The sequence below is a fragment of the Varanus komodoensis genome, unplaced genomic scaffold (assembly GCF_004798865.1).
Source record: "Varanus komodoensis strain SLA01 unplaced genomic scaffold, ASM479886v1 scaffold1, whole genome shotgun sequence".
NCBI lineage: Eukaryota > Metazoa > Chordata > Lepidosauria > Squamata > Varanidae > Varanus > Varanus komodoensis.
The window spans coordinates 47,356,772-47,383,364 of record NW_025335268.1 but is presented as its reverse complement, the minus strand read 5'-3'; the positions used below and the strand labels follow the sequence as shown (position 1 = coordinate 47,383,364).

General features: G+C 41.7%; 1 protein-coding gene across 3 annotated transcripts in view; it reads left to right on the top strand.

Annotated features, from left to right (window-relative positions):
• Positions 1-25,910, top strand: part of LOC123020568 (ectonucleotide pyrophosphatase/phosphodiesterase family member 1-like) — a 51,876-nt gene extending 25,966 nt beyond the window's left edge. For all 3 annotated transcript variants that reach the window (XM_044424474.1, XM_044424465.1, XM_044424455.1), the window contains 20 exons: positions 1,194-1,291; positions 5,008-5,087; positions 5,820-5,939; positions 7,276-7,385; positions 7,670-7,735; positions 9,287-9,359; positions 9,882-9,990; positions 10,878-11,009; positions 12,582-12,613; positions 13,106-13,233; positions 13,969-14,038; positions 17,028-17,115; positions 18,134-18,309; positions 19,435-19,480; positions 19,577-19,731; positions 20,472-20,607; positions 21,816-21,896; positions 22,401-22,533; positions 23,906-24,062; positions 25,353-25,910. In XM_044424474.1, the coding sequence (XP_044280409.1) occupies positions 1,194-1,291; positions 5,008-5,087; positions 5,820-5,939; positions 7,276-7,385; positions 7,670-7,735; positions 9,287-9,359; positions 9,882-9,990; positions 10,878-11,009; positions 12,582-12,613; positions 13,106-13,233; positions 13,969-14,038; positions 17,028-17,115; positions 18,134-18,309; positions 19,435-19,480; positions 19,577-19,731; positions 20,472-20,607; positions 21,816-21,896; positions 22,401-22,533; positions 23,906-24,062; positions 25,353-25,520 (2,158 nt within the window). In that variant the 3' untranslated portion in view covers positions 25,521-25,910. The remainder of the gene's footprint in view (positions 1-1,193; positions 1,292-5,007; positions 5,088-5,819; positions 5,940-7,275; positions 7,386-7,669; positions 7,736-9,286; positions 9,360-9,881; positions 9,991-10,877; positions 11,010-12,581; positions 12,614-13,105; positions 13,234-13,968; positions 14,039-17,027; positions 17,116-18,133; positions 18,310-19,434; positions 19,481-19,576; positions 19,732-20,471; positions 20,608-21,815; positions 21,897-22,400; positions 22,534-23,905; positions 24,063-25,352) is intronic.
• Positions 25,911-26,593: the final 683 nt, after the last annotated feature.

Here is a 26,593-nt window from a genome sequence, read left to right as displayed (position 1 = left end):
TTCTTGCTCTGCAGATTCAGCACTCATCCCCAGGCGATGGCTGCTTTGGGATTTGGGACATTTGTAGGTGAATTGCAATCCTCACCCAGTATTCTCTCCTCATGGGAAACAAATCCAGTCAGTTATTTATTGATCCTGTTCTTAAAAATCCCCAGTGATAGCAAATCTACTGCAACGTTAAGTAGCATTGCACAGGGTTTTCTGGAATGCAGTCTACGTTCTTTGCATACCAGCTTGGGCCATTGCAGCCTATTTTAGATGAAGAACTAATTCCTAAGTGAAAGGCTTGAGGAGTGCCAGTTCTGTGTTCTCTTTGTGGGACTCTATGTGGCAATTGATGAGCTTGATGAACATCTGAGCCTGTTTCTTGCAGTGGCTGCCTTTGGATTGTACTCATAGTGAGATATTTTAGTTTCTCATGCTGCATGCCTTATTCTGCTCTTTGTAACACGTTTACATTTTTTGGCTCAGTGATCTTTCCTCTACTTGTCTGGCCCTTTCATGGAGTATAATAGGATTGGAATGAAGACCTTGAATTGATCCATTTCACACGCGCGTGCACACACACACACGGACGCACACATTAGTATAGGTGAAATTTGTGCCTGTTCATTTATCTGTGGATACACATCCACATTAGCTCTGTTTGCGTGTTCAAACTAGCATGATTAAAATTATGTGGAGTAGAAGAGCAGGGAAGCTTCATTCCGGCTGTCATTTCCCTGGTGGGAGGGAAAGTCAGAAGGGAACAGTTTCCACTATCTGTGTAAGCACCCCAGTTCTTGTAGAACCCTGTGCAATGTAAACTGTGGGTGGGGTAGACACGCCTCTTCAAACCTGCAGGGGGCATCTTTCTCCATGTGCTTGCAAGCACATGGAGGGAAATGTCTGAGCTGACCTTAAGCTCTTTTTATTTAGTGCTAGTTAATTTGTATCCTGCCTTTCCACCAAAAATGTGTGCTCAAGGCAACTAGGTATAAAATGCAGATTAAAAGCAACACCTCAATTAAAACCCAAATATGAATAAATAAAACCACAAGAATAAAAGACATGAACAGCATCATCAAACTGAACCCCCACTGTTGCCGGCAGTGGACTAGGTTGTATGCCAAAGGCCTACCTAAATGAAAACATACTGCCCAAACAAATGTCTCAGAACTGAATTAATAACTGTCTGATTTCTAATTGCTCAGATTTACACAACCTCCAGTGCTGTTGTTTTCTTTGGATGGATTCAGAGCTGAGTATTTGCACACATGGGGTGGACTTCTTCCTGTTATTAGCAAATTACGTGAGTAGCAACTTTGTCTAAGCAACAGTTTATGAAAATAGTGCTAGATAATTTAAGCAGTTGTCTTCCTCTTCGCATGATGCCGGCCTGGTCCTCCTGAGCTTTCGATAGCTCCTGTAGACTCCTCAGGACCCAAATAAAGGATGGGGCAGGGGGACAGCAGGGGGCAGCTCACAGAAGGAGAGTGAGACTGATGAAGATGCCCTTGGGCTCTGGGAAGTGCTGACATAATAGAGCAGCAACTTCTGTGGTTGGACGGGTCATTTTGCAGCGACCACACTCTCAGCTATGGAAATTTGGCAAGACAACACTCTGGCTCTTAGGAGGTAGTACTGGGAATGAGGGTGGCAGAATGTTAAAAAATAGAATAGAGTTGGACAGATGTACTGTTACATTGAAAATATATATAGTTTTTTAAAAAGCCTGACATGGTTTGTTTATTTGAATGTCTAGCTCTAGAAGGGCTTGGAAAGGGCAGATAGGGAGAAATAAGAAAATGATATCTTGTCACTCTACTGTTTGAGTGTGTGTGTGTGTGTGTATGAATGAATGAATATATGTTGTTATTCCCACTTCTTGAAAGTATAAGTGTTGCTTATTATGTATATCCAGTGGAAATAGTAGAGGCATGTAGTGAAAGGTGAGGTGTCTGCTATTCTAGTTCTATAATCCTGGATGTGCTGCTGAATAAGTCAATTTGGATGCAGAGTTCCCATGCCTTGGAAGATGAGGAAGAGGCTGTCTTTACAGTACTGCCAAAGAGCAAACCCAAATAAATCAATGAATGCTTTTTCAGCTCTTTATACAAATCTCTAAACGTTCAGTGTACTGCTCCAATAATGTATGGCAGTCATAAACTGAATACCAGAAGAGGCAGAACTCAGTTCAAGAGCTTCTTTACTGTGGCAAAACATTAAGGTCAAAAGTTTCTGTATGACATTTCCTCTCTTCGTGTGTATGAGAGCTGCCCGTGGATACCAGTAGCTGCTTGAAGCATCGCTGGGAGGTGGAGAAGACTCCACATGTTCTTCCCGTCTTCCATCCTTTATGTAAAACAGCTTCCCAGGTGGCCGGGGTGATTTGCATGAGGCCAGTACGAAAAAAATGCGTTGTATCACACATGGAGAAGGCTACCTGCACTTTGTGGAGAAAGCTGATTTGCACAGATGCAGCGACTTGTGGAGCTTATTCCAAATGATTATGCTCCCATCCAGTGCTTTTTTTGTTAAAAAAAAAAAAAAAGGTGCTGGAACTCACGTCCCGCCAGCAGTAAGCATACACACCAGTCCCAAGCCAGCAGCTATCTCTCACTATCAGATAGCAGATGCAATAGCAGCCCGCAGGCACTATGTTAATGATGTTTGCTGCTGATCTGCTACGCCAGACAGGCCGTTCAAAATCACTACATAAAATCCATTGGAAGAAAGGTGCTGGAACGCCGTTCCGGTGCGTTCCATGACAAAAAAGGCCCTGCTCCCATCACTTCCCACACTGTAAATGCACAGGAAGAAGTAGCCTTGAGTGGAGTTGCTGAATGTTCATCTGGCCGCATAATTTTCACAGGGTGCAACCGCTAACAAAAATGGCATTGCGCATGTGTAAACTACTCTTATGCAATTGAAGCAGTACTGTGGTTGTGATTAAAGTACATTACACTAGCGCAGGGGTGTCCAACCTGCAACCTACGGGGCACATGTGGCCCAGGATGGCTATGAACGCAGCCCAACACAAAATCATAAACTTACTTAAAACATTATGAGATTTTTTGCGATTTTTTTGGTAACTCGATTGTGCAGTTCTTGAGCGTGGACTTTGTAGATGACAATGTCGTGTCACAGTGTTACGTAAAATAAACATGTGTGCTCTTGTCATTTGTACGCATGCATGGCTTCAGTTTAACTGCTGTGTGCGGCTTCCCGTGTGTTATTTTCCAAGCACAGACAGTCAAATTGACACCATCAGACTTCACATGTGCTCATGGTGACTTGGCAAGTGAAATGCCGCTATTATCAATAATCTTTCAACCCACTGTTGCAAACAGTGTTATACATTTTGACACATTGGCTAAACATAGTCCTGTGAACAGTGAAAAATATGCAGCCTTGCTGTTCGAGTTGATACTAGAATTTGAAATCAGATTTCAAGATTTCTGGAGAAATAATCACTATTTTGGTATATTTGTGACTCCATTTTCAATCGACATATGAGTAAGTATGTTACCTGCCAATTTTCAGGCTGAATGCATGCAGCTGCAATCTGACATTCAACTTAAAGAAAAAATTGATCATGGACTTTTATATGTCCTGTCGTCCCAGAGACAAATATCCCTAGCTTCACAATCACACCTTATTCACGTCTTCACTTTTTGGCAGCACCTACATTTGTGAGCAACTATTTTCAAGAATGAAGCACACTAAGAGTAAGATTAGAACCAGAACATCTGATGACCACCTTGAGGACTCACCTAGAATTGCAACTACAGCCACCAAACCTGATATTGATCCATTAGTTTCTCTTCTATAATGTCAAATACAGTGGTACCTTGGCTCATGTACTTAATCCATTCCACAACTCTGGTAGCGACCTAAATTGGTCATGAGCCAAGCCAAATTTCCCCATAAGGTTCAATGTAAATAAGATTACTCCTTTCTATGACTGGTTTTTTTTTAATCACAAAAATGTGAAGCAAAGTGACAAAGAACAGCAAAGATTGAGGCCTTTGAGGGCATAGATGAGTGCGGTCGCACTCGGGCAGGGAAGATGGGTGCGATCATGGCCATCTCCCCCACCCCCCAAGCACGATCACGGCCATCTCCCCTCTGAGCATGATCACGGCTGCCCCCCTCCATGCACAAACACGACTGCGATCGTGGCCCTAGGCGGGTGCGGCCATCTCCCCCCCCCCCCCCCCAAGCATGGCCGTGATCGCACCTGTGCAAGGAACACGGGCGCGATCACGATCATCACCCGATCCGGAGTTCATGACCTGAGGCAAATTTTTTCTGAAATTTGCGTTCACTACCTGATTTGGTTGTGGACTGAGGCATTCATGAGCCGAGGTACCGCTGTATCCCACTAGTTTAATGTTGCCCTCTTTTATAATAATCAAAAATCAATGAAGTGTTATTATTTAGATATGTTCATTTTCTATATTAGTGATCACAAACCTGGAACTTGCTCGATGATTTTTCGCTCCCTGAACAGAGTGCCACAGAATTAGGATTATGTGAGGTCTTTTTTGCTCATCTGAGGTGGTGGATATCATAGAAATTATCCACAAACTTATTTTTGCTCATCAGCTTTTGTTAGTTTTTGTGTATTTAACGTGGCGCTCAAGGCAAGTTTTTTTCTTCCAATGTGGCCCAGAGAAGCTGAACAGTTGGACACCCCTGTACTAGAACAACATGCTTTATATTGGTGGTTTCACTCCACTGGATATTTTATTTTATTTTATTTATTAAAACATTTCTATGCCGCCCCATTCGCCAAAGCCTTGGGGCGGCTCATAACATAAAAATTAAAATAAGATACCAACAACAATTTAACAATATAAAATAAGTCGCCCTGGCCAGATAAAATAAGCAAATAATATTAACAATTAAAATGATATTTAATTGGATATCACCCCCATGAATATTTGACATGAAAAGTTGTATTATCTGTAACTGTGAAAGTATTAGAAATTTCTAATGCATGTATGTATTTTTTGCTCCTAGGAAAATGTGGGACATACACGCGAGGTCTGAGACCAGTGTATCCATCGAAAACGTTTCCCAATCATTATAGCATTGTCACAGTAAGAGCAATTTGTTTTTCCTCCTGCCCTCTGCACTCCCCTTTCAAGGAATAACACTGTTTTATTCTATTTCAGTTTTAGATCATTTCAAGAGATGACATTAACTGGTATAAGAGAGTCCTGTAATTATACAGTCAACACAGAGAATTTTGGCCATAGTTCCATTGCTTGGCCAATGCGGAAAATGTATGCTGGAAAGATATGTCTGTGGGAAATGCTAGTGCTACAGAGACAACATGAGTAATGGAACTGGGAGAGAGGGAAGGAGGAGCAGAGAAAAGAGGGCGAAATTAGTTGCTATCCTAAGACAGAATTTCTGTGCTGTTTCATGCATGACACCAGTTTTATTTATCCCCCTTCCAGAATAACCCGCTGTTTTCACAACCACAGGATCTGTTCAGCTTTGCAGCCTGCCCACTACAAATCTTACATCCATCCTGTCTGTGTTTCACAAATTGCCAGGCACCTTGTGTTGCCTCATCTGCCCACTAATGGATTTTTTTAAAAAAACAGAATTTAGTTTTACTTGTGCTAATTAGCATTAACATTAATGCACATTGACAGAATCTCACAAATGTGCTTCCATGCTAATGTGCACTTGTGCACATGTGCTAACCAAATTAATTAATTTTTACTAGTGCTAATCGCCCCCAACTTTGAAAAACTGGAAAGGGGAATCCACATGCATCAGAAGAAGGCAGTCAAGATATAATGAATCACTCTTACTTACAGGGCCTCTACGCAGAATCCCATGGCCTAGTAGATAACAAAATGTATGAACCGAAGACAAATGCTTTCTTCACTCTCAGAAATAAAGAGAAGTTTAACCCACAGTGGTACCAAGGACAGCCAGTAAGTGCTCATTTTAATATATACTGTCATGAATAGGTCAATAGTTATTGAAAGAAGTGAAATTTTAAATTTTATAATTTGCTTTAACTTAAAAGTGGAACCTCTTTTAGGTGAATGAAGATTTGTATGAATTTATTATTATGTACGTATAGAGCAACATCCTGTGCTCTCCAGGAGGTAAAGGGAGAGGACCGTGTCCCATGCCTAAACTCTGGCAAAGTGGAAACGGGAGTTGGGAGGTAGGGAAGCGATATGGAAAAGGGCAATGGTTCTGAGAGGGCTATTGGCTGTGTATTCATTACCAGGGTTAAGGATACTCTACTAGTATATACAGGCCTTCCTAAAAAACCTGTGGCCAGGATGGGAGAGTGCCTTTTCTCATCACACTGCCTAGCCACTGAGGGCACCAGCTGCCACGCTCCTGGGGGCTCCACGTGGCCCTAGGCGGGTCCACCAGGAGACCCGTCAATCTAGTGACTCCCTTTCGTTGGAGCCCCTTCCTCCGGAGGTGAGGCAAGTGCCCACCTTGCATTGCTTCTTCCGCCTCATGGAAACACTTTCTTTTCAGGAAGCCTTCCTGATCTAGTCAGCCACAATTTTATTGAAAGGACTTTACTGTATTTGTTTTTAACATGCCATTTGGGGGGGGGTGTCTTTTATCATTCACCATTCTGAAATCTCCATCCTGAACTATGAAGCTGCGTATAACTCTTGTAAATAAAAAATAGCATAGTGATTATGGAAACAGAAGGAGGAAGAACACGGGGGGGGGGGGGGTTGGCAGCAGAGCTGTCAGAAATGTGGCAGTTTGCTGTGGAGGCGAGACCAGGAGGATGCCTGAGGCAGCACGTGGGGCAGTCTGTCCAGAGCTGAGGATCAAGGCGGGTGGGGAACGATCAGGCTTCTGAGTCACTGTGAATGCTGAAATCACGTGGGCGCAGAGCAGTCCTCGAAGGTCCCCAGTGCAGCCTCTGGCATCTCCAGGTAACAAGTTATGTAAAAAAAGACCCCTTGTTAGAACTACTGCGATTGAGGGCTGGATGGGTATGAAGCTTCTTTTGCAGCTGTGGATAGCCTTCAAAATAAGTCTTCCTTTGAACAGCTAAACTATAAATAAGACTTACATTTGCAAGAAGGATGGTACCAAGGTCAAAGGAAAATACTGTCCTACTGACAGTGATAATATTGCATATTTCTGTTATGCTTTAATAACCTGGAAGAAGAAGAAATGTTGCCTGGCAAAAATTCAGGAAAGCATTCAAGCAGCAAATTGTATTCTATCAGATCCATATACAGAAAGAAAGTATAAGTAGGAATTATTTCTCTTTTTGTACAGATTTGGCTGACAGCTATGTATCAAGGACTAAAATCTGCTACATTCTTCTGGCCTGGTTCAGATGTCAAAGTTAATGGAAGTTTTCCAAACATCTACAAATTATACAATGGGTGAGACTTTGTAAATTAGAAAACAGCAATTAATGAAAAAAGAACTAAAGACATTATGTTAGAAGTCTCCACATTCTGTTAGTAGCTGAAGCTACCCTCAGTTCCTTTCTTAATTATCCTCATCAATGGACCCCTGAACCCCTGAAGCTTAATACATAGAAGTAAAACAAGTATTGCACTCTTGATACACAAACAACAGTCTGAGAGGAACTATTTGACATATACAAACAGATAAGCGATACCCGGCCTGTCTGACAATGTTGTCATTGTGTTTTCTGCTTTAGATCAGTATCATTTGAAGAAAGAATAGCAACATTTTTAAGTTGGCTAGAGTTACCAGAAGAGGAACGGTAAATATGACATTTTCAAAGTTATGCTTCTGCTTAGAATAGTAGAAAACCAGAACAATAATGACTACATTGAATATGATATGGTGTAGATACAGGCTTGTTCTTCTGTGTACAGAAGGGTCTCACATTCTGTACAGGTGCCTGCCAGCAGAAGGGAGGAAGCCTTTTCATTTCAGTGATTCCCATTTCCTTTCCCAATAGCATGTGCTGCTTTGGGAAGAGGTTTCGAGGAAGAGTGCATGGTGAAAATTGTTTATACTTCTTCTGCAAGGAAGCATATCCCATGTGCCAAGTTCCTTTTGAGCCATTCCTTTATATCCATCTCTACTTTACATTAATTTGAGTAAAGCCACCAAATTAGGCCTACTTCTGCTAAGAGTCATCATCTCCCTGTGATACGTTTCTTCAGTTTATAACTCTGTTGCAGCAAAACCTGCAAAATGCCCTGTGGTTAAATGAACTGAACACGTAGGTTGTGGCATGGTTTTTCATAGGAAGAGCCCATGGATGCACTGTCCAAAGATAAGGATGTGAGGTTATTGGGTCTTGCCTGTGGCAGTTCATGTCACAAGACAGTTGCTAGGGCGCGTTCCAGCCATAGTTAAGCATGTTTAGGTTCCCTTGATTTAAATGGAAGATACTTGACTGTGTGAGAGTTAATACAGTATAGTGGTTATACTGCTGGACTAAGATCTGAGAGACCTAGGTTCTATTTTCCACTCTGCCACTAAGCTAACTGGGTGACTTTGGGCCAGTCAAACACTCTCACTCAAACATAGCCCACAGGGTTGTTGTGAAGATAAAATGGAGTTCCTTGGGAGGAAAAAAAACAAATGAATGAATGAAATCAGTGGCTCATAGATGCCTGGCTTTGGTTAGATCACACCCTTGCCACATTTACTTGGGAGTAAGGATGTGGAAAAGGCAGGAATCCAGCTCTTTCATTTGCTGGACTTCTTTTCTGTTCTCAACCCTGGCAAGGAAGTGAGCTGAGCTGAGAGTGAGTCCATGAACACTCGGAATTTTTGTGCAAAGTGCATCATTCTTTGTGGATGCTTTTAAATATTCAGAGAGCTTCGAATTTAAGGATATACTTGTAATCCTATAATAACCCTGTAAGGCAGGCCAATATTATAATTATATTGCAGATGAGACTGAAAATGAATGCATCCTATAACAGAGCAAAGTTCAGTGTCTTAAACACCAAAGTGTTAATATCCTATGCTACAAATATAAAGTACATTGCACTGATGTAATTGACCTTTTCTGAAATGCCAGCAGTGCTTTCTTGTGCAAATAGTTTCCTTGATAATACATCATACCAGCAAATGTTATTTGCATTGTTTTAGAGGTTACCTACAGTAGCACAATATAATTTATGTTTGCGGTAGTGTCAAACTGGACATGGCCCATTAGGTGCGGTGCCACAAGGGTGTGCCTTGTGTTGTTCAATGCATAGTTGTTTCTGACAAATTACCTTGCATTTAAATATTTTCATACTTTTCTCAATTTATATGTAAAATATTAAAATTCTGATGCTGTTTGATATAGACCACACTTTTACACTCTGTATTTAGAAGAACCAGATTTCTCGGGTCACAGATATGGACCAGTCAGCAGTGAAGTGAGTAACCTGTTATTACATTTGTTTAGTTTTTAAAATTATATTCCATATTTGGATCGGGATGTGAGCATTTTCAAAGTTTTGTTAGGGTGGAAGTTAACATGTCCTTCATTTTATAAGGGCAATATGTATACAAATGAATATGCATTAGCATAAAGCTTTAGACAGCTTTGGTTCTGTCATGATGTATGGTAAAAAAAATAAAGCACATTTGACCATATTTGTGATGCTTCCTGAAATAGGTGTGTAGATCTCAATTTGTTTCCATGTTTTTTCCCTTGTGGATAGTCTGTTATGTCAGCGCACATATACTCCAATGGTTATGCGGTTAAAAGCCGTTGGATGCTATCGCATTGCAGCTTTAATGAGCTGGGAGCTGCACTGAGAAAAGAAATCATTCCTTCCCCGTTTCACTGATGACAGAAGCCATCCACCAGTGGGTGGTGGAGAATCCTCCTATTAGCATGGATGCTACATGTTAATTTATGCGTGTTCTGCCTTTCTTCTTCTTTTGTCCTGCAGGTCATTCTTGCATTACAAAGAGTGGACAAGGTGGTTGAAATGCTGATGGATGGACTGAAGCAAATGAACTTGCATAATTGCATTAACATTATTCTGCTTTCTGATCATGGTAAGTTTTTTTCAGTTGCTCAAAGTACTTTGGAATAGAGGACTTCAGCGCTATACGTCAAAAGACACTGTGTACCTATTTTACCTTTTCCTCCTAGATGGATTTCTTTTCCTGCAAGGAAAAGGATGGAGAAGCAGTGGGAAAAGAGGGCAGAGTTAAAAAAGAAGATCATGTGCCCCAATCCCCATAACATTCAGAGGATGTGGCAGGGCAAATGCATAGTGAAAAAGCTTCATCTGTATCACTTATGTCTATGGGCCAGATTAAAATACTTTTTTTTCCCAGTAAGTTTCCTGGGGTGACCATGCCCTCCTCCCTGGACCACCAATTCTTTGGTGACTTCCCAGCTTTTACATAGGTTCATGCATCCTAACAGGCTGGGAAGCCTCTCCTTAGTTACAGGCAGTAAGAGCTTTAAACGAAAATAGGCTGTTGTTTTTAGTCCTTTTGATTTTGGCTGTGCCTACCACTGAATTTACCTTGAGAGGCAGTGTGGTGTAATGGTTAAGAGAACTGGACCAGGGCTCAGGTCATCTGAGTTCTAATCCCTGTTCAGCTGTGGAGCCAACTGGGTGACTTTGGGCCAGTCGCAGACTCTCAGCCCAACCTACCTCACAGGGCTGTTGTGAGAATAGGATTGAGAGCAGGAGGAGGAGAATGGTGTAAGTTGCTTTGAGTTCTTAAAAGAAAAAGGCAGGATAGACACCTAATAAACAAACAAACAAAAATAATTGCATACCCTTGACTTACATGCTGGTTGCTTGCTGATAATTATTATATCTTGTAAACTTTGTTTTCTCACTGTTTAGTAACTATAACTATATTTATCAGTGAGCTCCTATTTCTTAAAAAGGTTTATTTCTGCCTGCTCCTGCTCTTTTTTGAAGGGATGGAAACCGCTCACTGCAACAAAGCAGCATACCTGAATGAATACTTGGACAGTGTTGAAGATTTGTTTGTAGTACCTGGTCCTGCGGCTCGCTTGAGACCCCAAAAAGTGCCAGATGAGTATTTCTCTTGTATGTAACAGCTGACTAATTTGCACTACTTGTCTATATATTTTATAGCTTTAACAATTCACCAACTGAGGAATATATCAATCAATGAACAGCAAAATAATCTCCCTGTTTCCTTCCTGGGAACAGTTGACCTTTGGACCCTTTTGACTGAAGAAAGAGCAGGAGAAAAAACAAGACTAAAATAAATACATGATTTTATTTCACTTCCACACCTGAAAATATGTAAATATTTAGTTACGTAATGACACATTTTGGCACCTGACCTTTGCGCTGCGATATGACATCTGATAGGTTAACCCCCCCTTTCCCCCACACAGTTGCACAATTGCTTTGTCAGTGAGCATGCATAACAATGATCTAAACTGTCCGCAACATTTGGCATCAAGGTCAAATGAACCTGCAAAAAGAAATAGGCAGGAAAGGCAGTGCTCAATACATTCCTGCCCGTTTTATTTCGTTTGCAGTTTTTCTCTCTGCCCTACTTCACCCTGCCCGCTTTGTTTTAGTTAACTTTCAAGCATGTTTTACAGAATCCTGATTGAAAATTTCTCTGGTAAGGAATTGCTGATAGAGAATTAGTACGTGGGGAAGTGACATTAATATATGTCACTTTTCTTTTCTGAAAATTATCCCACCAGCACTTTGCACACTGAGCCCCATACCAAATACATTCTTCTGCTCCAGTTGAACTGGAATTCAGTCTGCTTCATCTTATTCATCATCTGTCCTGGGATGTAACTCAGGATACTAGTCTTAAAATATAATCCAGGCACTGTAAAGGTTTTTTTCTTAAAACAATCATCCTCAAGATGCTTCTTTTCAGTAGGTCATTGCTGCAGCCTCCTGAAAACACTCTCTCTCTCTCTCTCTCTCTCTCTCTCTCTCTCTCTCTCTCTCTCTCTCACACACACACACACACACACACACACACACACACACACTTTTTAGAAAGGATGTGTTTGTGTGACAGAAAAATGTACTCAGGATGGAAGGTCAGCAAGAGGAGCTGTTATGATTTGGGATGCCAAAAATGCCCCCACCCATTACAACAGTTTTATGGACCATGATCTCTTAACTTTCTTCCACAGAAATGAATGGCTGTTATTCACTGCTATATTGAAAACAGAATAATACATTTTAAAGCAATTAAACTGTATATGTTTGGCCATGGTCAAGGCCATGGTCTGTCAGTAATACCTTCTTGGTGCAAATCTGGAGTAGTTTTTAGGATACTGAGAGTTATTGTTTCTCCTTTGTATTTACTTATATCTTTCTTCTGGGTCAAGTTCTGTACTGAGCACTCAAAAATCACTGACTACTCAGAAGTGATTTAAATGTAAGACAAGGGAGCTTTTTCAGCCAAGCCGGCTTGGTCCCAGCATGGCTTTGTCTAATTTGCCTTGCACATTCTCAGGCTATGTTGTGCAGTACAGAGTTACCATCAGCGTTGCAAAAATGAGGTTCTAAAGGAAGATTGTGCAATATTTAAATCATAATTGCTTACTAGGAAATCCTTTATTTTCATTTCTCTTTCAACCTTCAGGTAACTAATTATTTCATCTGATCTTCCAGTTGATTACGAAGGCATTGTCAGAAACCTTACAGTAAGTATTGCCAATACTTTCTTGCCTGGTTATGACTTTTAGCTAAAAGATTTAAAAAGAGGTATAGCGTTCACTCTCCCGTTCCCATGGAATATGCTCTGGTGCCTTGTCACACACCTCCAGCAACATGGCAGCCGCTTCCGCATTGCACAGTGCCATCCTTCCGGAAAGCGGTGCTTGCATTTGAAGAAACTGATGCTGGCACCGGTGGTGTGTTGGGAGCAGCCCACATGATCAGGGTTGCCCATCTTAGATCTCATCCCAGAGGCATGAGATGAGATTACGTGGAAGTGGCCCCCGTGTGGTCTGTACTCCATACTCTGTGTGTGCGAGAGAGAGAGGGAGAGAGAGAGAGGTGAGGGACAGAGGGAGTGCACACACAGGTGCAGCTGGCCCCAAAAGCTTTTCAAATGAATTCATTCAAGTTCACCCATATGCTTTGCGCAAGCATGATTTTAGGATGAAACATGGACCTGCATTTCATCATTTCAGTGCTTGGAACCAGATCAGCATTTCAAGCCATACATGAAACACCACTTTCCCAAGCGATTTCATTATGCCAAGAATGACCGGATTGAACGTGTGCTTTTTTATATGGACCAGCAATGGCAACTTGCTCGGTGAGTTAGTGCTTTTTCATCCTGGTTAGAAAAGCTTAACTTTATGAAATCCACTCATATATGAATGTATTGTAGCCTTCCTATACCATAGGGGGTATGTTTCCAGTTTTCTTTTTCATTCCGTTTAGTGGGAGTAATTGCTGTTTGTATTTAGCCTTCCCTTTTACAATAATCCAGATGAGTAGTCTTTTTCCTGGATTTGATTTCTTATTTTAGAATATTTATATTCTGCTCCAATGTTTAAAAAACCTGGAGTGGCTTAAAGCACATTGTATCAGTGTAAATTCACAAAAGCATTCAAACAACTTCTTGGTTAGGAAAAACCATGGTAAACAAGTACATTTTTAATAATTGTCCGAAACACATGGCCATCTGTGCCTGATGTGTTCCAGAGAGTAGGTCCTTCCAAATAGAGGATACCAGCACAGAACAATTCCAGTGTTGAGCTGCTGCCGGATAGGACTCTGCAGGGTCTTGAGCTTGCGTTTCATTAGGGATTGGACAAGAAGTTTGGGCTGGATAGGAAGGGGATGGGAAATCAGTGAAGAGATCTGAGAAGAGGCATCACATGGGCTGAGCAAGTGAATGAGTTTGGGAGAACTGGTTTGGATAGTGGACCAAAATATGAAAAAGGAAAGCCTCAGAAGAGAAGAATGAGCTAGTCATGGTTTTTTGTGTAAAATATTCTGGGAGGCATTGTGAATTATGTATTAATGCCTTGTTTTTGTTTTACAGGATGCCTTCTGAGCTCAAGTATTGCACTGGTGGATTCCATGGCTCAGACAATGTATTTGCAAATATGCAGGTAAGTATGATTTCCTGCTGTGCCCTTCCAAGTGCCCTGAGGAGCCCAAGTAGGTTGTGTTACCTTTGAAGAAGATGCCAAGGTCTAGGATGGTCTTCAGATTTGAGAGATCCATGTTTTTCACTCAGCCAGGGCAGCCTTGGCCACTGGCATTCCTTACCTCCATCTACCTGTTGGGATTCTGTCCCCTTTACTCACGGACATGCCACTTACCTGTATTATGAGGATGGAGAACTTGGTGTGTTCAGTGGCTTCTTTTTCTGTTGTAAGGGATATCCCTCAAGATTTTTCTTTTCAGTGGATCATTGCAGGAAGTTACCTAAGATATATTGATGCATTTTAGAAATGAAATGGTCTTGCTGTTGTAGTACTTCATGCTGTAGGTGAAGAATTCATGCAAGAGGAAATCTCTCCTTAGATAAATAACCGCCTCCCACACAGAAGAGGAGTACATCAGGGACAAGGCTAGACTTGGCAGCAGTGTTTGTTACTGACATGCTGGTTTTTCAAGCACAGAGTTTTCAATAGTCAGGTACCACCTGCATTTTGAGAGATTCACAGGGGAAGGATACTTGAGAGCAAGTGCTTTAAGGTTGTTCGAGAACTGACACATGCTCATTTTAATGAACTGAAGCTGGAAATGTGGCATTTATTTTCCTTTAGATTGCCATGGCTTAACTTTTCGGAGCTGGAGCAGGGATTGGGGTGGGACGGGACGAGGCCAGGTATCCCAAAGCTTACCTTTCTGCACATTTACAGGGCAGATGAGCATCATCCATAGGCTGTAGATCCCATGATTGCATAACAAGTGTGACTTGGCTTCCAAGGTGGCCACTTTCCTCTTCCACTATTCTGATCCCCTTTCCCTTACACCTGCCAATTGTTTCCCAGTTTCTTGGCCTTTGCACCTTTTCCCTGTTAGGATAGATTGATCTCCTCTCTCCCGAGGCTTAGATATTGGAAGCAACTGGTTTTCCACATTGCCCCATTTTGTCTTCAGTTCACTTGCCACCGGGATGGAGCTCCTAATACAGTCTTTGAGATTCGACATCCCTGATTTCCATCTAGACTGTTAGCGCTTGAGCAGCTTCAGGCAAGATCGCAAAGCTCTCCATTAAATCTTGAACCAGTTTCCAGTGCAGATCGCTAATAGTATTTGAAAGCATGATCTTTGGAAAAGGAAACAGCGGAATATCTGCATGTCTGAGGAGTACAACATGCAGATCTTTGGAAGTCAGCAGTGGTTGCAAAAGCAAGATGCTTTTAGATGTGTGGCGGAGAAATACGCTTGCCACAAAAGGTAACAGATGCATTTGACTGGAAGGAAGCCACTTGCTAGTTGCTTATTTTTGTTTTAGCACGACTACAAAATGTTTTGTCTTTCAGGTTTGCTTTTAAAGGTGTTGTTGTGTTGCTCATTATTGTGCTCTGTTTTTATTCTGTAGTAAACCATGAAGTTTATTTAAGATTATGTTTTATCATGCATTTTAGCTGCATTTTGTGATTTTAATGTGTATGTACTCCTCAGAGAGTTTTGGTTGTTAAGACATATGTAAATATAATTAATAGATTTAATGAATAGTCTAGATGCTTATAAAGAGATGGAAAATGGTAAAATTTAAACCACAACTTCAGGAACATTTTCTCATAAATATGCATACATTGTACGCTTTCCAATAGTTCATAGAAAGTAAAAAGTACCTCAAATTGAACATCAACAATCATGTAGGTCCCATGCCATGTCCCACGCCAAACCCTGCCTTTATCTGGCTTTCTTCTGCACAGTTTGATTTAGGTAAATATAGATAAAACTGGAGATAATCTTCTTTAAAGGATCCAGGGCTGCACACAGCTTGGATTAAAACATTTACTTTTGTTTTAGACCATGTTTAATGCAGATAAGAGCAAGACTTGCATGCTGCAAACAGGGTGGGTTTGGCGCTGCCAGGTCCATCGCGCTTGCAGAAATGACTGCTTGCTCAGCAGACTTTGGTCCTTCTAAAAATAACCCTGGAAATGAGCAGGGATATTTGTTTCTGGATCAGATTAAGACAACAGTTCTGTGAGCTCCACCGCCCCATTCCAATAATGGGCATTTCCGCTAGTTTCAGGCTGTTTTTAGAAGCGTCAGAGCTCTGTTGCATAAACAGTTGCTTCAGTGAGTGCATGGAGGCAAGAGGATACTACCCTGGGTGAACACATGGCTTATAGGCTTGCTGGCTCTTAAGCCCCCCTTGGGGCACCCAGAGTGTCTGATAGCTGATCGGGCACTGCGAGTTCTAAGTTGCCTCCACCTTTCTTGGATCTTCTACAGGTATCCTATACGACGCTATGGGAGCACTGCAATCTCATCCTTCCCCACAGTTCATTGTCAGTAGGAGTGCAAACATGGGGGAGCAGGCATCACTCACAGCCCCCCCCCCCCCACCCCCGGATTTGGTCAAGCCGTCTCTGCTGAGACAGTGCTGCCGACGCTCGCCGGCATAGCATGGCTTGGCTCTCTGGCATAGTCAAAGCAAAGTGCGCCCTGTCCAATGCTGCATTGGGAGCCAACTGCACTCTGCTTGGCCTGTGGCGGAGAGGACTGAGCAAGGGACATCACTGCGCTTGCATGGTGGTGGCACCACCAGATGGGGCAGCCATGGGGAAGCCAAGCTGATTGTGGCCCAACACCATGGCTGCCAAAGGAAAAGCTTCTGACACGTGCCCCCAAGTGCCCATTGGGCACTTTAGGATCAGCTGCCAGTGGTGCTTACCTGGCAACAGCTTGGCTGCAAGGGTGAGGGTTTCCCTCAATTTGGGGAGCCAGGCGTTCTCATGTTGCATGAGACCAATCAGTGAACGTGTTTTCTAACTTTCCTGGAAAGACTTCTGGAACAAATCTGAATCCTCTTACCTCAGGTAAGACTGCATCTGTAAGGAAAGGAATTCAGGAAAGGTCTACTGGGGAAAAACGGGATGTTAACATGGAATTTTGCCTTTGTTCCAGACTCTGTTTATTGGCTTTGGACCTGGATTCAAGTTTCAAACTGAAGTTGATCCCTTTGAAAACATTGAAATCTACAATTTAATGTGTGGTATGATTTCTTAAGCTGAAGACCTTTATGAAAAAATAGGCTGAATTTTGGGCTTTAAAGATAGTCTGATTAGCCTGGGATTTTCTATTTTTATCTTGGATACAGGAATCTATTGTCTTTCTCATGCCAGGGCCAGTTTCCAATCCTATCAGAGATGGCGTCCCGGCCCAACTCTAAATCTTTGAGTGGCAACTCTTTCCTGTTTCCCCATCCTTTCTCTTCACCTTCTGGAAAATGAAGTTTTGCCGATCTCTTGCTGGTGGCAGCATCATAGCCTTCATGGGTCCAAGCAATTGCTTAACATGCAGTGATATTATAAGGAAAGTGAGTGCGAAATCCTTTTGATGGCAGGCTGCTCCTGCGAGTTGAGTGATAGTTGAGGCAAAGCTAACAGAGCCATCTAAAAGATAGATGGTCCCAACCTGACCTCTACGTATATGGTAAGACAAAGCCTCTTGAGCAGGGACTAGGATACTATGGCCCATCTAAAATATTGGTTATCATGTGATTGTGTTTGCTCACTGATATCTTTAGAGGAAACTCTGCTCCACATTCTACTTAAATCTAAAATACACTGATAAGCAAACAAGACAGGACTTGGTCAGCACTTAGACTTTGGAACGCCTTTCCTTGAGATGCCCTGCTGGACCCTTTCTTTCTTGCCTTCAGATATCTTGCAAGGCCTATTGTGTTTTGTTTTGCTTTTTAATGATAGATTTCTGCCCTTAATTGTTTTTATTAATGTGGCTTCTCTTGCCATCATTATTTCTATTGTTATACAGAAATGTGTTAGTGGCTGCTGGTTTTGATCTACATTAATATAATGTATTATTCTGCTTATTATGTTTATGAGCTGTTTGGGTGGGCATTTGGCAAAAAGTGTATGGCATAAAATATGAATACAATGAATACAAATATATTTTGAAGACACATCATATTCATAATTATAGTTGCACGTGAAATGAGATGCAAAGTCTAAGTTTGAGCATTTTTGTCTTTGCTTTTTCTACTGTGGTAGATCTGCTTGAGATAACACCAGCCCCTAACAATGGAACTCATGGAAGCCTCAACCACCTTTTAAAGACAGTCAGGTATACCCCAAAGCATCCCAAGGAAGAAAGCATTCCTGCCACTTGCCCTGTTTCGAGGCAGAGAACCTCTGAAGGTGATCGGAGCTGCTTGTGTAGTTCATCAGTAAGTTCACAGATGAACGAAAGTGTTTAGCAACCATTTGCACTCTTGGCTGAAGCCATGTGACACTACATGCTATTTGTCAATGTCACTTGATATTCAGCAATTTCCATGAAAATAATATCCCCCATTTTAAGTGATGCACATATAGCCAAATATGGAGGTGCATTCCCCAAGCTGTGCTTTGCTGAACATTAAAGGTCGGCCTACTTGACTTCATTAAATAAATTATCTATTAAATTGTTGTGGATTCTATTTTCCCCTTCTGCAATCTGAGATCAGAACAAAGTCATACCACAATAGGTGCTAATAGCCACCCTTAGGAGCTTAAGTTTTGTGTATCATAGCTGAGCATAGTTTTATGCCAAAGCTGCCGATCTGAAGATGCCAGAGAAATCCTCCTGAACTGGGCTCTAAGAAATATTTGGGCAACTTGTAAAAACATGCCTCAAACGAGTTGTGAGCCTCCACGTAATTTCCAGTTCAGTGCAAATCCTAGCTGGAAAGGAATTCCCCACTTCCCTCTCTTGCACCTCATCTGCACTGGATTTCCATTTGCTCTCAAACTGCTTTCCTTTTACTTCTTCCAATGGCAATAAACGATTGCAGTGGCTCATGGGGAACGGCAGCAGGCAGGACATGAGCTCCTGGACCCTTTTTTTCCTTAACATGCTCCGGTGTGCTGTGGCGACTGAAAAAAGCTGGGGTGGAGAAGGAAAGAGCAGTCTCTGCTTTCTCCTGCTGGTTCCATCACCATCTGGAACACAGAAAAGCATCTGGATTCTTTCTGATATGGAAGAGCTTAGATGATTTCTGAGTTAAGCCAAGGCAAACAAGGAAGAACTCACTCATCTCAACTAATAATTCGAAAAGAATCTGTAGATAAAGAATCTGTCATTACAGCAAGGCTTTTACAGCATTGAATGGGTTCCTTCTAATGCTCATCCATTTTTCTGTATAGTAAAAACAAAACAAAACATCTCAAACATTTAAATTAGCATAAGAAACTGACATAAGATAAGTGTGCTGGAATTAGATATTCTGTCTGTCTTTCTATGGATAACACTTAATGAGAATGATTCTGCACAAAGTCACTTGTCCTCACCTCTTCTTTTCCCTTATATTTAGAGCTCTTCACAGATTCAACCACAGATAAATTTGACTACTGCAGAAAGTAAGCATTTTAACTGTTTTGAAAAAAGTTGAACATAAGGAGATGTCTCCTGGAAAGATGTATAAACCTTGATTTCCTTTTCCTCTCCTGCTCCAGTAAAGAAGATAGAAAAGCACAGTTTGCCATTTGGAAGGCCCAGAGTCCTCCAGAAGAAGCAGAACTATTGCCTTCTTCACAACCACCATTACGTAAATGGATTTAGCTGGAACATCCAGATGCCTTTGTGGAGTGCATATACAATTAATAAGCATGTGAGTTGGAGAGCAATGAAGGGCCCAGCTTATAAATGGTGGCAAGCTGCAGGAAAGGCAAGAGTAGCAAGCCATGCTTGGGCTCTGTTACTATCGGGGATGAGTGCTAAGGAGCTATGCCTAACAGATGTTGGACAAGGAGGGGTTTTGGCTGTGGTTTAAGTAAGAGAGAAGGGATGTACCACAAAAATGATAGGAGAGAATTCTAAGCATAACAAAGTAAGGATTGAATTAATTTATTTCACTGATCTCTAGACTGTAGAAGGAATTTGTGCATTCAGGATCCTCTGCCCTGCACTGGCAGAGTCTCTCTCCTCTTCTGCAGTGGCCAGATCACCCACAATACCTGCAGAGGGTTCATTTCTGGTGTTTGGAATGCATGGCTCCCGAAGGCAGTTTGCCCCCGACTAGTGAGAGTCACGCATCACCTGAACTATGTCTGAAGCCCTGAAATTATGCATTCCCAAACCAGGGCCATGCAGACTTATGCCTGGTCTGGAGAAAAAATGGTAATTTTTTAGAATGATGCTTTCCTATGTCTAGACAAGTTTTCAAAAGTTATCTGTTCATGGAACATGTCTGTTCAGATACTATAAACTAAATGGACTTCAGCAGTTAAACCGTTCCATAAGTGTAGCCAAATAACAGCGTATTATAATACATAAATAGTGTGGTCTGTGTCTCATAGAATATGTATAATGTGCATGCACACTACCTGATGCTCCTGCTTTGTTAATTAGGGCAACTGGAACACCTCTGCAGAAGCCTCACCAAGCTGTTTCCATGTTGACAACCGTATTCCTTTGAATAGAAGCCAGAGCTGTTTGTTTTACAAAAGCCATCCCCAGCTGCACTATGGATTTCTCTTCCCACCAAGTAATTTCGTTTTCTTTTTCATTCATGAGCAGAGTAATTCAGCAGCAGGCAAAGCAAATATTTGCCCTTCTTGCCTTTATATGCTGTACGCATTTGGAGAGGATCTAAAGACTGCAGAGAAAATGGCTAAATGACTCTTCTAAAGATATCAATAACTAAAATCTTATTAAATATATTGGAGAAATTATGGTTGACATAATTAAAGGCCATTTAGCTTGCTCAACATATATCGGATTTGAAATTCAGGTACAAAAAATTAAATGTCAAAATATATGCACAGAGGTGTCAATGGTAAATGGTTCATGCACATTAGAATGGCTATATTTTCTAACAGGATGCATGGGAAGGGCAATTAGGAAAGCTTTTTTGGAGACTGGTAATTTATTTGTGATGCCTTGCACAGAGGATGGTACTGTGCATGTATTTCGAGATTCAAACTTTGACATCTTCTTTCTCCAGTCCGGCAAGTCAACTCTGGAATGGTCTTGATGATTGGCCCAGATTAAGCGGCATCCCCATGTATGAAAATGTCCCTGACATTTACCAGCCTCTGGGTAAATGCCAGGGACATTTTCCCACACTCCTGGGGAACTTTGGATTGGGCGCTTACAAAGAAGCACTCCAGTGAATTTGCTTCCACTTGATGCTGAAGGCTGAAGTCCTTCAAATTCTAAGGGAGTCCCATTGCAGCCCTATTTCCATCCTGCAGAATGGAATGTCCTTTAAGCCCATGAAAATGAGTGATTTAAGAGCGCCAAGCTTGCAGTCCTAGATGTAGCTGTTCAGATGCAAGTCCTGTGTGTTCAGTGAATCTTGCACTCAGGCAAGCGTGCATAGGATTGCCATCTCAGTCTGCTTTGGACTGTGGTCAATCACAGCACTGAAAGAGGTATTTTAGATGCAACCAAGAGGATTTTACAGTCTTTGTCTTGTTCAACTGCAGACCTTCAGGCCATATCACAAACTGCATTTGAAACTCCTATAGATTTCCAGAGGGGTATGCCATGTGGTAAGAAGGGTTGATATTTGACAAACAAGCCCAAATATCACAGAATTTATTTTGGATTCTGACTATTCTGTGTTTAATAGATTCATTCATACAAAATAGTAGAATGGTCTTTCAGTCATTTCATTCAAATCTTATCTTAAAAGTGCTGCCTGCTTAGGTATAATGTATAAATGGTAATTTATACATGTTATATTTCTAGATCTGATAAAGGATGAAAGAAATAGTAAATATGAAGGACTCTTTTCAAGCAATATTGTGCCAATGTATCCTGCTTTCCAAGGTAAAGGTTAATCACAAGTAAAAGATGCTATGTGAACACGCTCACACTGATGTTTTTGAATTGGGATGTGGGCACTGTACAAGGTAATCTGCAGCTGTCCAAAGTATCCATTCCATGTTTTGTTATAGCTCCATGGCCTGTCATATATCTGTGACCATTCTGGGAGCCACTGATTTGAGTGTCTAAATGTTTATTTCTTAAAGGCTATGGCTCACCTTGGATGATCACAGCTTAAGAAGCTAAGATATAATGAGCTTTTGGGCCATTTACGTCTCCTTTTTACAAGTTGGAATTAAGTCAGGAAGCCTTTAACTAATCCTAACCCTGTCCAGAACTGGGAAACTATGGTTTCCAGATTCAGAATAAGCTAGTAACTTGTACTAACCTCTAGCCATTGCTTGATATCCTGGTTTATGTATTTGGTAATAAATGCTATGTATTTGGTAGTCTTTGTTCTGTTAAAGCTTAGCATTTCCTTGTTAAAATTATCCACTTTTCTTCCAGTGATATGGAACTATTTCAGTAGAGTCTTCCTGCCCAATTACGCTTCAACCAGAAATGGTGTAAATGTGATTACAGGTCCTGTCTTTGATTATGACTATAATGGCCTGTATGATACATCTGCAGAAGTTAAAAGGTAGGCATATGTCACTAATATCTTTAAAAAAATACCTGTAGTTTTATGACACTGGAAACTGAAGCTCTTACTAAACTTATTTTGTGGGACAAAACAGCATTTGAAATACACTTCATTTAGAAGGTTTATGTCCCACTGTCCTACTCCCAATAGAGGGCTTAAGATGACCTACAATTAGGTAGGTTGTTTTGATAAATGGACACTTTCAAATTCACACATAACAACCCATGATGCAACAAGCCATAAACCATGGTTTTTCATCATGTGCAAACTAGGTTGGCTCAATAGGCCACATAGACTTTATTTCCACAGATTATAAACTGACCCATTAGCTCTCAGCAAAAGAGGCCTCCCTAACAATACCATATGAAGTGAAAAGAAGCAATCTGTGTCTAAAAGATGCCTAAACTGATACCCGTGATCATGCGCTAATTTGTGTGCCATTCATTGCATCATCTGAGTTGCTATTACAATCTTTGAGATTTGGGTTGTATCTAGAACATACCTCATCACAGTTCAAAAAATCTCTCACATTAACAGTCAGGCTAACTGGAGAGCTACAAGAGATTTCCTGTTGTAAATCTTTAAGAGGTTAGACTGCATTCTTTATTTCTGGTCAAATGTTCAAGACGTATCCATTTCTGCAAGCCTTCCATCTTAGAGAAGGAAGATACGATGATATATGATATATTCTATGTATTGGTCTTTATTTCTGTGTTGTTATGATTTGTGTACACTGGCTGCCTGGAAGTCTTTAGATTGGGGTGGCCAATTTGTGACTTCCGTATGTTTTGTCCTGCAATACCCATCAGCTGTAGCCAGAATAACCAATAGTATATGTGCACGGGGGCTCTGGACCAATAATTGAAAGGCCACTAGTTGCTTTATATGCAAACAGCTGATAAATATTCACATATAAATAAATACAGGAAATCTGTTTGCTGAAAAATAATAAATCTTTAACCAGCTAGTTCTGCTGAAGTTCTCTAGTTTTAAGGACATTCCATACTCTTGATGTCAGGGAATATGGAAATTTTGCTGTAGGGTTCATTTCAGTAAGGTTTGCACTAAAGGACATCCTAGCAGATTGAATTTAGCGAAACTAAAGTAGCCTTCCCTGGCCTGGTGTAGTCGAACACATCTGGACAACAGCATCCCTAGAGAGCATGGCCCTGCAATTTGGGGATACTGGGAGTTGTAGTCTGGAGGATATCAGGTTGGGGAGGGCACTGAACTAAAACATCTGAAAGTTACACTTCTGGCTTCATTAAATGCTTCTAGATTTCTTTACTCATGCCAATGTGGTTTATTCAATTTTAAAAACTTATACGAATAGTCTAAACTAATGTTTTATATGTATTTTATATTCCAGACTCTCAAATAATTCAGAAGTCCTGCTTCCCACTCACTTTTTCATTATTTTGACAAGTTGTAAAAATGTTTCCCAGACTCCTTTGCACTGTGATGGATCCCTTGATGTTGTATCATTTCTTATACCTCACAGAGAAGACAACAGTGAAAGCTGTGCGGTGGGTAAACTTTTTTTTTCCCCAAACAGAAGATGAGTATGCACTTATTTCAGCATCCCAGTTTTGCATGTGGATTTCTTCTTCACAAGTGCGGTGGATCTCTAATTTTGGTTAGATGCCCATTTCTTGTCCTTATGGATGTAAATATAGACTTGGACACCTGTGTGCAGTACACAATGAAAGCTCTGAAGCTTTCAGAATGGGCCTTCAGTGCTCTGGATAGCTCTTTGCCCCTTCCAGGATTCACAGAAGCTGTGCAAAGTTATGCAAATACACTTTATTCGCATAATTTGTATAGGTCCGTACTTCATTTCTGGACCTGGCATTTTGATTTCATCCAGAGCGGTCCTTGTCATGACTGGTATGTGGGCATGTACATAGAATCAAGGAATCATAGAATAGTAGAGATGGAAGGGGCCATGAAGGCCATCAGGTCCAAGCCCCTGCTGTTGCAGGACACCAATTTACACCATTCAACTCAGGTGGCCGTCCAGTTTCTTTTTGAATGTCTCCAGTGTGGGAGAGCCCACCACCTCTCTAGGCATCACAAGAGCCTCATGGGTACTCAGTGCACCAGAGGATCAGCCCAGGTTTTGAATGCTGTTACCAGAACAGTTCTTTGTACCAACCACAGCGTGCTTGTTTTTCCAGTAGAACCTTGCCTTCTGCAGCTTGGCCTACTCCTCAGGCCTAATAACAGTGGACCATGTATGCTGCTGTAAGGGAGAACGCAAGTGCAAGGTCCTATGGGAGGACAGGAAGGACTCAGCCAGGGTGGCTGACAGCTGAACTACATGCTACACCTGGCTTCCATGTGGGGTGGGGGGCACTGATTTGGGAGGAGTGGGGTGGGGGGCAACTAAGGCCCAGCAGAGCAGGGATTGCATCCTTTCCTCTGAACACAGATGAATGCAGATCATCCCCATATGTGCTGTGGTGATGAAATGCTGTACATCCTCACTGCTGTATTCCTTCTTTGTACATGTCAGAATAGTCCTTGAAGTATATGCCTGCACGGCAGGTTGAAGGGGAGGGCATATGACTCAGTGCCGGAGGCCCTCCTTGCATGCAGAAAGGCCCAGGCTCAGTCCCCAGCATCTGCCAGAAACCCTGGAGTGGCTGCCAGTCTTTGTTGATGGCAACGGGCTAGACAGACCGATGGCCAGCGTCTGCATTTGGCAACGGCCTGTCTCTCGTGTCCTTGGCTCCCTTGCAGACTGCTCATTTCATCATCCCAGTAACGGTATCTCTGCCTCACTGGTTCTAACGTGTGTTTCACTTTTTCAACAGGATGGCCAGACTGAGTCCCTCTGGGTTGAGGAGAGAATGAAGTTTCATACCGCTCGAGTCAGGGATATAGAACTTCTTACTGGCCTTAGCTTTTACCACGACCGAAAACAGCCTGTTGCTAATATTTTACAGCTGAAAACCTATTTGCCAAGTTTCAGCAAGGCCTGATTTTAATTTTTGTACTTTTTTGGGTTTCTGTACAGAAGGAAAGAGACTGCATTACAGGAAGCAAATTAGTATTTTATGCAGATGTCTGAACAAAATAGGATCTGGAAAGCATCTGTGCAACCTTTGTATCTCAGGGACATTTTATGGACCAAGGTTAACAGAGGACAGCAGCCTCTTTCGGCTTCATTAGCCACACAAGTGGCAAAAGTTTTATAGATTAACACCAACCTGCCAGTATTCTATGAACAGAGGAGACACACGTGAGAAAAACAGAATTCCTTTCTGCAAAATTAAAGTATATCCTGAGTTATTTTATTTTGTTTGGTTTTTTTACAAAGTGGATGAATTAACTGGTTTATATATTACAAAAATAAAAAAATACAAATACTACATACAGCCACATTCTGAAGTTGTTTTTCACTTCATACTGTACTCTAATACAGTGGTACCTCGGCTCAGGAACACCTCAGTTCATGACCAAATCGGGCTGCAAACAAAAATTTCATAAAAATTTGACTCGGGTCGCAAACTCCACACTGGGTGGCGACTGTGATCACGGCTGTCTCCCCACCCCCCTGAGTGGGAGATGGCCACGATCGTGCTGGGGTGGTGGGGAGATGGCCAAGATTGTGCCTGTCTTTCCTGCAGGAGTGCAACCACGATCTTGGCCATCTCCCCCCCGAGCACGATCGCGCCCGTCTCCCCCCGCCCCAGTGCGCCAGGATGACGGACATATGCAGGGATGACGGGCACAGCTGCGCTTGTGCTCAGGGTTGGTGGTGGAGATGGCCATAATCTTTGTTGTTCTTTGTCACTTTGCTTCACATTTTTCTGATTAAAAAAATAGTTACAGAATGGATTAACCTTATTTACATTGAACTTATGGGGAAATTTAACTCGGCTCATGAGCATTTTGGGTCACAACCGGAGTCTGGGAACGGATTAAGTTCATGAGACAAGGTACCACTGTACATACATTCCATAGTGAATACCTTGATTTATATTTAGATTACTGTGCTGCATGTGTTGCAGCTGTCTGAGCACTGTAGAGTTGAAGCCAGCTACTGGAGGAC